General features: G+C 37.8%; 2 protein-coding genes across 2 annotated transcripts; both read right to left on the bottom strand.

Moving 5' to 3' along the window:
• Positions 1–6,827: 6,827 nt before the first annotated feature.
• On the bottom strand, positions 6,828–8,183 carry LOC104229797 (F-box protein At5g07610-like). Its single transcript, XM_070168545.1, has one exon. The coding sequence runs from the start codon at positions 8,160–8,162 to the stop codon at positions 6,966–6,968; it is 1,197 nt and encodes a 398-aa protein (XP_070024646.1). The 5' UTR covers positions 8,163–8,183; the 3' UTR covers positions 6,828–6,965.
• Positions 8,184–10,626: 2,443 nt separating this feature from the next.
• Positions 10,627–11,532, bottom strand: LOC104229799 (uncharacterized). Its single transcript, XM_009782500.2, has 2 exons — positions 11,071–11,532; positions 10,627–10,953 (listed from the first exon to the last, which is right to left on the bottom strand). The coding sequence occupies exons 1-2, from the start codon at positions 11,530–11,532 to the stop codon at positions 10,627–10,629; spliced, it is 789 nt and encodes a 262-aa protein (XP_009780802.2).
• Between the last annotated feature and the right edge of the window lie 2,852 nt (positions 11,533–14,384).

Raw genomic sequence — 14,384 nt, 5'->3', positions numbered from 1 at the left:
CAAAATAAGAGGAATAAATGAGAGAGACTTATTGGTGAAAACTCACACGGGCACCGTAAGGCGATGGTAAGCAGAGAAAATCAAAATGAGAGAGTCTTGTTAGTGAAAACTCACACGGGCACTATAAGGTGCTGGTGAGAAGAGAAATGAGATAGGTTAGCTAGTGAAAACCTGCAAAGGGCCCCACTGATCGAAAAGAAGATCCTTACAGCCATCAGCATCGACAAAATCCTGGCAAGATTTCTCGAATTTTGAGGCAAAGTTGTGATGAATTTCTGAGAGTCGGATGGTTTACACAGATTTGGCATCCAGTCCAAAAGACATGTCATGTTCATTGAAGTCCGCATGTACTCCAGATAAGTCCTTCTTTCCTTTCCCCGAAAGGGATACCTCTTCTCTAAATTCGTTTATCAATTCCTTTGTCTGTTTTCTCTGATTCCTTTTCGGTCTAACACTGTTCTGAAACTAAGACAAAGAAAGGATGGCAAGGCTGATTTACAAGGCTTTCATTTGATACAAGTTAATGTCCAAAAGGCACCCAGCCTCATCAGGGGCATCAAGTCGACCTCGACTGGCCATGACGGCCGATGCTCCGAAACTGAAAACTCTTGGAAGGAGAAAATCAAATCGAAGTGCCCGTAAAGGCAAATGGAGTTGAAAACATTGAGTCCTACGTGGCCAACCATCTCGGCAAAAGTTTGAAAAGCCAAGGTACCAAAATGATCTGAAATTAACGTTGGAAGAAAGAAGCCAAAATGAAAGGCCTATGAAGGCGAAATAAAGTTGGAAAGGTTGAGTTCCACCGACCAACCGTTAAGGCGAAATCTGGAAAAATAACCCAGAGGTTCTCAGGGCCTGGAATGAAATGGGTCCCCAGGAAACAAGCAGTTGCAATTGAGATCTTCATCAAAGAAGCTAGGCCGAGATCAAGTGATTAAGACAATCAAGGCCACAAAACCAACCACCGTTTCAAACTAACAATTGTTCTTTGTTTGATAATTTGAAACAGGTGCAATCCAAAGCAACCGTTCAAGAAGCAGGTGCAACCAGAAAAAAAAAGAAGTGTGCAAGTGTTAGAAACAACTTTTTAATCCATATAAAGGGAAGTCCACTCCAATTTTTCTTTCCCGCATTTACTCATTTCAAAAAAAGGAGAAAATCCAAACAAAATGATAGCTTAGATTCCCAACCTCAATCTGTTACTCTTTTGCCAACATTAGGGCTCCAATCCCTGAGTTGAGCCTTTTTAGATATAGGGCCTCCATTCCCTAATTACCTTTTTGCCAAAATTAGGGCTCCAATCCATGAGTTGAGCCTTTTAGACATAAGGCCTCCATTCCCTAGTCGCCATTTTACCAACATTAGGGCTCCAATCCCTGAGTTGAGCTTTTTAGACATAGGGCCTCCATTCCCTAGTCGCCTTTTTGCCAACATTAGGGCTCCAATCCCTGAGTTGAGCCTTTTTAGACAAAGGGCCTCCATTCCCTAGTTGCCGTTTTGCCAACAATAGGGCTCCAATCCCTGAATTGAGCCTTTTTAGACATAGGGCCTCCATTCCCTAGTTTCCTTTTTGCCAACATTAGGGCTCCAATCCCTGAGTTGAGCTTTTTTGACATAGGGTCTCCATTCCCTACTCGCCTTTTGCCAATATTAGGGCTCCAATCCCTGAGATGAGCTTTTTAGACATAGGGCCTCCAATTCCTGAGTTGAGCCTTTTTAGACATAGGGACTCCATTCCCTAGTCGCCTTCTTGCCAACATTAGGGCTTCATTCCCTGAGTTAAGCTTTTTAGACATAGGGCCTCCATTCCCTAGTCGCATTTTTCCAATATTAGGGCTCCAATCCCTGAGTTGAGCTTTTTAGACATAGGGCCTCCATTCCCTAGCCGCCTTTTTGCCAACATTAGGGCTCCAATCCCTGAGTCGAGCCTTTTTAGACATAGGACCTCCATTCCCTAGTCGCCTTCTTGCCAGCATTAGGGCTCCAATCCCTGAGTTGAGCTTTTTAGACATAGAGCCTTCATTCCTTAGTCGCCTTTTTGCCAACATTAAGGCTTCAATCCCTGAGTTGAGCCTTTTTAGACATAGGGGCTCCATTCCCTAGTCGCTTTTTTTTTGCCAACATTAGGGCTCTAATCCCTGAGTTGAGCCTTTTAGACATAGGGCCTCCATTCCCTAGTCGCCTTCTTGCCAACATTAGGGCTCCAATCCCTGAGTTAAGCTTTTTAGACATAGAGCCTCCATTCCCTAGTCGCCTTTTGCCAATATTAGGGCTCCAATCCCTGAGTTGAGCTTTTTAGACATAGGGCCTCCATTCTCTAGTCGCCTTTTTGCCAACATTAGGGCTCCAATCCCTGAGTCGAGCCTTTTTAGACATAGGACCTCCATTCCCTAGTCGCCTTCTTGCCAACATTAGGGCTCCAATCCCTGAGTTGAGCTTTTTAGACATAGAGCCTCCATTCCTTAGTCGCCTTTTTGCCAATATTAGGGCTTCAATCCCTGAGTTGAGCCTTTTTAGACATAGGGGCTCCATTCCCTAGTCGCTTTTTTTTTGCCAACATTAGGGATCTAATCCCTGAGTTGAGCCTTTTAGACATAGGGCCTCCATTCCCTAGTCGCCTTTTGCCAACATTAAGGCTTCAATCCCTGAGTTGAGCCTTTTTAGACATAGGGCCTCCATTCCCTAGTCGCCTTTTGCCAACATTAGGGCTCCAATCCCTGAGTTGAGACTTTTTATACATAGGGTCTCCATTCCCTAGTCGCCTTTTTTGCCAACATTAGGGCTCCTATCCCTGAGTTGAGTCTTTTTAGACATAGGGCCTCCATTTCCTAGTCGCCTTTTTTGCCAACATTGGAGCTCCAATCCCTGAGTTGAGCCTTTTTAGACATAGGGCCTCCATTCCTTAGTCGTTTTTTGACAACATTAGGGCTCCAATCCCTGAGTTGAGCCTTTTTATACATAGGGCCTCCATTCCCTAGTCACCTTTTGCCAACATTAGGGCTTCAATCCCTGAGTTGAGCCTTTTTAGACATCGGGCCTCCATTCCCTAGTCGCCTTTTGCCAACATTAGGGCTCCAATCCCTGAGTTGAGCTTTTTAGACATGGGGTCTCCATTCCCTAGTTGCCTTTTTTCCAACATTAGGTCTCCAATCCATGAGTTGAGCCTTTTTAGACATAGGGCCTCCATTCCCTAGTCTCTTTTTGACAACATTAGGGCTCCAATCCCTGAGTTGAGTCTTTTAGACATAGGGCCTCCATTCCCTAGTAACCTTTTCGCCAATATTAGGGCTCCAATCCCTGAGTTGAGCCTTTTTAGACATAAGGCCTCCATTCCCTAGTCGCCTTTTCGCCAACATTAGGGCTCCAATCTCTAAGTTGACATTTTAGATATAGGGCTCCATCCCCTGATTTTTTCCTTTCTGGATAGATGCAATTCTTATTTCATTTGCTTTAAAAAAAACAAAACAAAAAAAACAAAAAAAAAGAAAGAAAAAAAAGAGAGGAATAGTTCAGACTTTTGTCACAAATAACTCACGAAATTTTCCTAGTGAAAACTGGGGCAGAAAAATTTCGTTTGTTTGTTTGTTTTGGCATCTGAGCAGGTCTGACCTCGAGGCACAGGGTTCGAGATGACCGAAAGAACGAGTCTCAATCCAGAATAAAGAAAAGAAGAAAAAGAACAAAAAAGTGAATTTAAAAGGTTGAAGCCGAGAAAGATGTGGACTTCTCAAGATATGATTGAAGTCACAAGCTTCGCATGTCCCCTCTTGACCCAAAGCTGAAGAAAGAACCAACACCTACAGCTAACGAGCATCAAGATTCAGATCGGAGTCCACATCAAGAACCAGCTAAGACTCAAGATCAAGCTTCAAGAGATTTATAGATAGGAATCTTGTAACTCGTAGTTGATAGACTTAGCTAGTTTAGCTTTTTACTTTCCCTTTTGGTGTAATAAGGAGCTCAGCAAGCAGAAACAGCAGCAACAACAGTGAAATAACAGCTTCTCGGTAGTCCCAGCTACCAAAACTTCCAGAACTACACTGACCTGATTCCTTTATAGCCAAGGATATTTAGGCAACCTCGGAAGCAAGGTTCGGTCAGATTTTTCCAAAAAATGCTTCTCATGGAGTTTTCCAAATGGGCAAAAATTGCTCATAATTGCTCATTTTATCTTTGCTCGAAAACCCTTCGTGTTCCCTAGCAAAGAGGGGCAGCTGTGAGCACGTGATTTTTGCCCTACATGAAGATAACTCCTAAAAGTAGACCAAAAATAATTTTTATTGATTTTTATGAATTTTTCTTTATTTAGTTGCATTTCATGCATTTTTAATATTTTAAAATCATAGAAAAAATCATAAAAATTGTCATTTTTACATATTTAACTTTTAGTCTTTAGAAATTAGTGTTTTACTTAGTTTTAAGTTAATTAGTTGTTTTAATAAATAAAGAATTTTAATCTCTACAAAAGTAGTTTAATTTAGATTTTTAATTAATTAATTAAAGAAAAGAAAAAGAAATAATAATAGAAGAAAATAGAAAAAAAAGATGTTTGGTCTTGTTTATTTAAAATTGGGCCAATCCTTAAGATGGACCCCATTCAATTAACCCAAGTCCAACCCTTTAGCCCAAGCCCATCACTCTAGCCTACCCAAAGCCCTTACCCTTTAAAAAACCTAGATATATGAGACCTAAAGGGAAGAACAAGATCAGATCCCTACCCTTGAGAAACCCAGCAAACGGCGCATCTCAGAGAAGCTCCCATTTTCCTTCTTCACTATCATCTTCATCCTCGAAGACTCAGCCACTGCTCCCCACTTTTCCACCATTTTTGTTTCTTCTCAAGCAAAAAAAAGAGCCAGCTTCTTCAGTTTCTTTTCTTTACTTCAAAGATCAGAAAACACAAAAAAAAGATAGAGAAAGAATACATAGCATAAAGGCTAAAAAACGAGATGAAATGAAAAGCAAGAGATTTGAGTTCCGACGAGTTTTGGTGTAATTTGAATTTTCCGGCGAGTTCCGAGTCCATGGAAGGTCGTACTCTGAGCTTTCCCAGGCTGATTCGTTGCTGTCTGCTTCATTGCTAAGCCCCAGCTTTCCTTCGCCTTTACTTGACTGCTTTAGATCAAATGTTGCAATCTAGGTACGTTTATGTATTTCTGCCAACCTCTAAAGAATCATGAATAAAAATCCTACTTGTTCATTTTCTGATTCTATTCAAGATCATAAATGTAGCATGTGTAATTGTTAAATTGGTTTGAGGTTTCGTTTTTGCTAAGCTCTGAAATTACCAATATGTTAAGTTAGATACTCGAGTTGTTAAATGTTAATGGATAATTCGATGATTTACTGTTGATGATTATTTAATTTATGAGATTATTGATTCATGCTTGAAATGCATCTTTAACTTCTTTTTTTGTGCTTTAATTTTATATTTAAAATACCTACGTTTTTTTATTTATTGTTTGAATGGAGTTCCTTTGTCGAATTTGCTAATGGTTAGATCATAAGTGACTTAGAAACAAAATATATATATATATATATATATATATTAATGATCATCGTTAGTTATTTAGCATTTCTCTTCTAAAAAGATTGACTAAATACTGAATATTTATTTGATTTTAGGCATTATGCAATGGCGGATAATTGAAACGATTTTAGGATCAGTTGTAGTCAATGTGGGACTATTTGTCTTCTATTTCCTTGCAATGACTTCAAATTTAGGAAAATAATTAATTCATGAACATCCGTAGATTGCTTTAATTGAGTACAAATCTTTTAAAATAAATTGGGACGTGCCATGGCAAATAAAATCCCAAAACTCATGGCCCTCACTTAATCAATTTTAACCCTTTAGAAATCGAGGTGTGCCATTAGTTGAATTTTTCATGGCCCTCGCAAATTTGAAAGTGCGTAGTTGATTTAGGCGCGCTATTAAATTAATTTCCTTAAACTCGGGTGTGCATTTCATGTGACCCAAATTCAAATCTCAACAACGTTAAATAAAAATGTGTCGAGGACCGCGGGTGCATTTCATGTGGCGTGGTTCAAGGCGTGTTTTTAATAACGTTGAATCTTCCTAAAATTAATTTAAAAGCGGTTAATAATTTAAAATTATACCATATGTTAAAACATGTATTAAAATCAAATAATAGGCCAATTATAATAGTTTAAGCGACCGAGCTAGAACCACGGAATCCGGGGGTGCCTAATACCTTCCCTCGGGTTAACAGAATTCCTTATTCAGAATTTCTGGTTCGCAGACTTCAAAAGGAAAGTCGAGTTTTCCTCGATTTGGGATTAAAAATAAACTGGTGACTTGGGACACCAATTAAAATATTCCAAGTGGCGACTCTGATAAATAAATAATCCTATTTCGAATAATGTCACTTAAATTGAAAAAACTCCTTGTAATACCGTCGGGTGTGTAAAAAAAAGGTGTGACAATATGGTTTAGCTAGTGTGTGTAATAGTACAACTCCCTTAGTAGCTTCTACTTCCAGTACTAGTGTTGTTTCCCAAGTAGTGGGAAACAAACAATCTAGCTCTATCTTTGTACAACGGATGCCGTATATGCATCCAAGACTCTAAACTTACGTAAATAGTTGTTATGTTATAATATTGCCTATCTTTCCGACCAAAAAAAAAGTACTGAAGTACTGTATCAACGATTGGGTCACAATTAGTTTTCACAATGGTTGCGGCACTTCGACATTATCTTACATTTATTCAGACCAATTGTAATAGCAGCAAATTAAGAAAACAGAGCCAAGAGGGGTTCCCTTTACTAGTAAATAGTACTTCATGGTTTCATTCTTCTACAAAATTTGGAGCAAAAATTCAGTTTTAATCATTCAACAGAAATGAGATCGTTGTACCTATTAGAAATGCAAGTACACAAAGGAAGAAGTAGCAGATTTCATGCTAACACCCAAACTGTAACTATTTGAAGAAAAACAACACTGTCAAACAGGAGACAGAGTTTGAACATACTGATAAGCACTAAGGCAATTACAACATACATCTCTCACAATATCACTCGGCAATTCCAAGTCAAGAATGATTTTAATCTTCCTCCGTGCAAAATTATAGGAAATGACTTTGCCAAAAATGGCTATCAGTACTACAGTATCCTTTTCCTTGTCTCCCTTGACCAAAGCAATTACAGAGAACTTGCGCTCTGTTCGATCATATTTGTGTGCCTCTGTCCCTTCCTTCGTAACTGCACGATATGCTGCTTTCGCAAGACTATAGGAAGCAAGGTAATACTTGTGCGGAATCCATTTTAAAGTAGCTTGATCCAGCTCATGCAAACTAAAATTCTCCTCACTTTTCATAACTGAATAGATAGTGTCATGCCATTGCCAGAGGGAGCCAATTTCCCATGAATGTTCCCTATCAAACACATAAACAAATGGCAATCTCATTAGCATCACCTTCTCCTCATTCGTATCGAACCGGATGTATTGTTCATGGCAAGCCCAATGAACAACACCATTTGAGAAGATTCCCGCAGCCATGTCTGGGCACATGTTCACTTTAAAAGAATTGCTAGATTTCCAGATATCCATCTCAGATAAATATATATATATCAAAAAATAGTAACTTCCAGTTGGTTCAGGTGATTCTTTCTTAATCCTCTTGAAACAAACAACTCTATAATTAGGCGATCGAGAAGGATCAAAAGCAAGTGTAAATGGACTTATCCAAGAGAATTCACCGTCAAACTTAGCGGATGGAAGAAACTTGAATTTCCCTGTTGTGGGGTTACAAACACAGAGGGTTCCACAGTTCAAATGACATAGTAAGAGGCCACTGCATGACTGTAAAATATTACAATTTTGGCCTAAAAACGAAAGGGAAGGCAAAGAAGGTTTACTTCTTTTTCTAGATAAAGAAAAAGAAAGGAATTGATTATAAAAGGAGTTATAGATGAAGAAACCAGAAGGGGAAAGAAAATTGGGGTTCTTTTTAATACTATATATGGTATGAGAGTGACAAAAGTATGGATCGGAGATAAGAGAAGACCATTGTTTGCTTACCCTACGGAATATGATTAGAGACTTCACAGGCAAACGGAGAAGAATTATGGTTAACACACTTTCATTGGTGCCGCTGATCCTTGCTGGCATGTCATTGGGTAAACTTCTTGACTTCTTCATCGCTCTGTTTTGCAAGGAAGAAAGAAGAATAAGTTGACTGAGGAAGTAAACAATGACAACCTTATTATATATACATGTGGTATAATAAAGAATAAATAACTTTTAACCAAAAAAAAAGAATAAATAACTTACTATAAAATGGGTCAATTTAATAAAGCATCCAACTTATTATTATTCAAACATCCACCTAATTTAACAAATCTCACAAATAACCCCCATTTGCTGATAAAGATTTAAGAGCATTAAATATCAAATTTTTTTTGACTAAAATGCCCTCCATTCCATTTTTATTTGATCTATGATTTTTAAATACGTATGAAAGTAACAAAAGTTGGACATTATATATGTTTCTGCAATGAAATAATAAAGTAACAGGAAGATTTTCGCTATTTTTAAAATTAAATGGGAGGTTTATTTTGTTTCGCTAAATCAAAAATGAGATTTATATCACTCACTATATATGTTTTGAAAGGATATGTTTCGAAACTAATCGGCACGTCTACGGATAACATCATTTTTGAAACTTAATATTGACTTTTGAATATTTTAAACAAAACTCTAACAAGAAATAAGTAAGTTATTTAATTAAAATATGACATATTCTTTTGATAAAATAACACCGACTTTATCATATTTTATTGTAGTTTAACAAGAAACCAAGATTAAGTGACACACAATGGGTGTGTAAAATATGGAGAAATTACAAAAATGGGTGAAAATAGTTAATTTGATGCTAAAACGTATTTACCGGTATTGAAAAAAATATTGAGATGCTTACTACACAGTTGTTTAGTGTCGTAGAACCCAATTACGGCAATAAATATGAAGAGAATGTCCTTCACTCGAAACGAATTTTATGTTTGTACTTTTTTGGTCGCATTATAATTGTAGATTTTGTTTTTGTATCTCTAATTTTTCAAATCTAAAGTTAAGAAAGAACTTTGTCAGGCATCATAACACCTTATTTTTTTTTTTATTTTTTTTTTGGTGAAAGAACGATTTTTATTCATCACCAAACAAAAACATATACATCGGCTATAGCCAAAGAGCAGAAAATAACAGCACCTATAAGACATCTCCTACAAAATTAAAGCTCTACTGCTTATTTACATGTCTATGTTGTTCTAGTGATAAAAAATTTCTCAGCCATATCCTATCATCCTCTTTCTTCCTTCGATCCAGACAGTCTCTCATCCGATGTATGCATTTTTCCTTCACTTGCTTGTATAAGCTCTGTGGCCTTGGGACTTTGTTTTTCCACAATGCTTCATTCCTTCCCTTCCATATGCCATATATCAGTGCAGACATGATGTCAAGGACAAAGTTTTTCCTTAGACGCCCTTTTACATTTCTTGTGATTCTTTTGCAAAGATCTTCCGGCTCCATGTTCTGCACTCATATCCTCAGCCATCGTAGTATCTCAATAATATATGCTTTAGAGAAAAGGCACTCAAAAAACAAATGAGATATAGTCTTTGTTGCTTGACCACATATCACACATAGGCTGTCTGAGTCCTATTCGTGCAAGCCAGTCTTTTGTTTGTAGCTTACCATGCATGGTTAGCCAACATATGCTTGGGTATATTTAAGCTATTCCACACCCAAGTTTGATGTTGCCTTAGTACCTGGCTTCCACTTAGCCATTTATATCCATTTCTTATTGTGTATTTTCCACCTTGAGAGATCTTGTGGTTATTCACATACCCCCTTGCCATTTTGTATTTGATATGGCATATCTTCTTCCAATACCAACTGTTGTCCTGAGGTACTTCGTAGTCCCACCAATCTTCTTCTTTTATATATAGGTGATTAACCCACATTACCCATAGATTATCTTCTTTCTGAGCTATATTCATACATATTTCCCTATGGCAGCATCATTCCAGCTCACACATTCTGTAACTCCTAGTCCTCCTTTCTTCTTTGGTCTAACACATCAAGTCCCAGGCTATCAATGGTACCCTGTTTGTGTTCACCTTCACATCTCAGAGGTAATCCCTATATATAGAAGTTATTCTTTTCAAGACTGCTCTAGGTAGCATAAAGATAGATGCCCAATACACAAGTGCCTGCATTGAAACTGAATTTATCAACTGCACTCTTCCAGTATATGATAGGGTTGCCGATCCCCATCCTCTAATTTTAGCAGTCAGTTTGTCCACCAACATTTCACAATCTACAGCTGATATCTTTCTTGATGTAATGGGGACTCCAAGGTACCTGAATGGGAGTTTGCCTTTTTGATATCTAGTGATCTCACATAACTCTTCCACGTGTTGCATATTTATGTTCACTGAAATTGTTTGATTTCCCTGCATTGGTGGTGAGTCCTGATGCCTGTGAAAATGTCTTCAAACCTCTGAGAATTAATATAATTGAATGGTAATCTCCTTTGCAAAATAGAAGAACAACATTTGCAAAACAGAGATGATTCAGCTTGATGACACGGCATTTTGTGTGAAATTCAAACCCCTCTTGTTGTGTAACCAGCTTGAATATTCTTGTTAGATATTCCATGCATATTAGAAACAGCAAAGGTGATACACGATCCCCTTGTCGAAGCCCCTTTTTTCCCTATAATCTTTTCATACATTCCACCATTGATTGTAACTATATACTGGGGGGTTGATATGCAAGCCATTATCCATTTGATGAACCTTGTTGGGAAGTTCAAAGCATGTAACATTTCCTCTACGAAAGCCCATTTCACATAGTAATATGCTTTTCTAAGATCAATTTTTATCAAGCAACTCTTTGTCGTACTCTTCCTATTGTATAACCTCACTAAATCCTGGCAGATTAGTATGTTTTGCACAATAGTTCTACTTGCTACAAATGCACTTTGATTCTTCGATATTATACAAGGCAATATTTGCTCGAGTCTGTTACACAACATTTTTTATATCACTTTATACACTGTGTTGCAGCACGCAATTGGACGATAATCTCCCACTTTGTCTGCATATTTTGTTTTTGGAATGACTGTTGTCACTTTGTTATTCAGTGCCTTCAACATCTTCCCTGTAACAAAGAATTCTAATACTCCCGCCGTTAGATTTTTCCCTACAGTGTTCCAGTAGTCTTTGAAGAAACTGTTCCCATATCTATCTGGCCCTTGTGCTTTTTCTCCATCAATGCCCCACGGAGCTTGCTTTACCTCTACACTTGTGAAATCAGCTTCAAACATTATCCTCTGTTCTTTATTCACAATAGGTCCTGCTCTAATTATGTTGCTGCATACATGTTTCCTGCTATCTTTTTTCGTCCCCAACAATTTTGTATAAAACTCCACAAAAGCCCTTGCAATTCCATCGATATTGTTTATTGTTTGACCGCCTTCTTCCCTTAATAGAGAATATTCTGTTTTCATTCCTTCTTGCTTTCATGAAGCTGTGAAACATTCTTGGGTTTTGATCACCTTGAGTCGGCCATTGTACCTTTCCTTTCTATCTAAGGAATAATTGATTTGCTATCTTCAGCCTACTATAGGCCTTTGATAGCTCTTGTTCCTCTCCAATGAGTGTTCTAATCATAGGATCAATTTGGATATTTTTCCGGCATTACAACAGTTTTTCTTTAGCTTGCTCTATACTGAATATTATTTTATTAAAAGAAGATATGTTTAACTCCTTTAAAAATCTTTTCAGTCTATTAAGTTTCCCCACCAATTAGTACAACTTTGTTCATGTACTCCTCATTTTCCAGCTTCTCTTAACTTTGTTTTGAAAATCTTGTGTTGTATCCACATATTAAAGTATTTGAATGGTCTGCTTATGTTTGTAACCCCATCATCCCATTGTCCCACTGCAGGACAATTATCATATAATCCTTCATTCATGAAAATTTACTTCTAAGGCTGGTGGATCAGTCATCCAAACCGTATTGACCATTACCCTATTAATTCTACTCATGACTTTGTCTTCTCCACTTTGCTTATTATTCCAAGTGTAGAAAGCTCTAGTGGACCTCAGCTCTTGAAAACAACAAGCTTCCATACATTGTCTGAAGTCTCTCATTTCTGCTAATGTAACATGGCTTCCCACTCTTTCCTCTCTGTTCAGAACACTATTGAAATCACCCATGACTGCCCGTGGACCAGGTATTTGAGTACATAGGTCCTCCAGATCTTTCCACAATCCCCTTCTCAATGCCATATCATTGTAAGCATATACTATTGTAAGATAGTATTGCTTACTAGTCCCTATGTGTTTAATTATATAATGTATGCGCTGATATGTTGTTCTTACTATACTAACTTCATGCATAGTTGTTTTCCACACCACCCAAATCCTACCTCCCTTATGCTGTGTTAGGTTTTTTGTCAAAGACCATCCATTACATATATTAAGAGTAGGTTTATCTTCTTTAGCTCTCTTATTCTTAGTCTCCATGAGTCCAAATAGTCTTACCCTACAATTGCGCATAAACAAATTGACTTCTCTCTATTTTTCCAACCTATTTAGAACCGTGACATTCCAAAAACCTATCTTATTCATTAGTAGGGCGGATTGCCCCATCCCTCTCAAGTTTGGGTCCTATATCCCCTATGTCCTCTTTGGGGTCAGGGGCACTAGGTTGGATCTTTCAACTTCCTTCCCTTGATTCTATCCCAATTCATCAAATATAATCTTAGTGCTAATCATCATTGTTTTATTGATATCTCCATTTCTAGGTCCCTTCCTGCCTTCATCACCTCTGTTTGCTCTTGTTTCCTCCATGTTATTCCATACTTTTATTCCCTTCTTCTGTTGTCCTTGTGGTACTAGTTTCTATATTTTCTTATCTGTTTGTTGCACCTCCTCTACTTGCTTACCTTTCTTATCTATCTCCGCTATCTGAAGTTTCCTGCAGTCCTGTAGCTCATTGTCCAGTGTTTTTACACTTTGGGCATAATGTAGGCTTCCATTCATGCTCGACATATTGTTCTATTATTTTACCCATTCATTTTCAAAGAACACAGAAGTTGGATATTTCTGATTAAGTGAGACTTCTACTAATACTCTTGCAAAAACTAGTCTCTCCTTGTTAGTTGTTGCCCTATCTGCTTCGAGAGGTTTTCCACCCATTCCAGCAATTTTTGTCAATGCTGATTTGCCCCAATATTTAATGTCCAACTCCCTTATACGAATCCACACAGGGATCTTATCTATTTGTTCTTTGCTCACATCAATGTCTGGTTCCATGGTTTTACAATCACTGCTTTTTATTAAATATCTGGACTCCTTCTACATCTTTAATTTTGTTTTCCCCTGAATGAAATCTAACTAGAAAAACCCCTCTATTCACTTGAGCAACCTTGTCAATGCCCATACATCCCCTAATTCTTCTGAAATAGCCATTAATTACCGATAATGGTGGATTTGAACCCAACACATAGCATATGACAGCAATTTTCCAGTATACTATTTCATCTTCGATATCTTCTATTGTGATTTAGACATTGTCTTTATTTGCCACATCGCCAGTCAGATCCAATCCCTCACCAGCCGGAATTGGACCTACTACCTTACTCCATGATTGAGCATTGGCCTTCTCTGAGGACCTAAGGTTTAGGTTAGTACCAATTTCCCCAGCACTTTCTTCTTCCTTCATGTCTGCCCAAGACGTTTTCCTATGAACAATTGCTATTGGAGTTGAATCAACTCTTCCTGTGGAGCTCCTCGCCCGAGTCATCGCCGGTGCCGTTGAGGAAGACACCTGGCTTAACCCTAGCGGAACAATTCCTTGTATGACATTGATACTCCTAGTTTTCTTAGAATCTACTGATTGCAGAACAATCCTTTTGCTTGGATTACTCCCCTGAACTGGTTGTCCCCTCCCCCCGTTCTTCATTTTCCTCGCCATTCACTCGAAACTGACAGAAAAAGTCATGTTAGAGAGACAAATTTTTCATGTATGCCTCATAACTCCTTATTTGTATCTTTGTTGTATATAAAAGTGCTTTAAGTTTCTTCCTATTCATAACCACTAATTTCATTCTAATGACAATTATACGAAGTATAGGGAAAAATATGATTTGGTCGCATCACACCTAATACTTTCTTCAAGTCTACGTTTTGGGGTATGTTCCATTCTAATCAGGTTTTGATTGCTCTAAACTCCACTTCTACTTTCTTCAATTTTTTATAACTTAGCCAAATATTTTAGTAAGTAGTATCTATGTGATTTTAAAAATTTTGTATTACTTATTGATAAGTTGAGCATTCAAAATTTTCTTGTAGA

The sequence above is a fragment of the Nicotiana sylvestris genome, chromosome 3 (assembly GCF_000393655.2).
Source record: "Nicotiana sylvestris chromosome 3, ASM39365v2, whole genome shotgun sequence".
Taxonomy (NCBI): domain Eukaryota; kingdom Viridiplantae; phylum Streptophyta; class Magnoliopsida; order Solanales; family Solanaceae; genus Nicotiana; species Nicotiana sylvestris.
The sequence above is the reverse complement of the archived record's forward strand: the minus strand, read 5'-3'. Positions and strand labels throughout refer to the sequence as shown.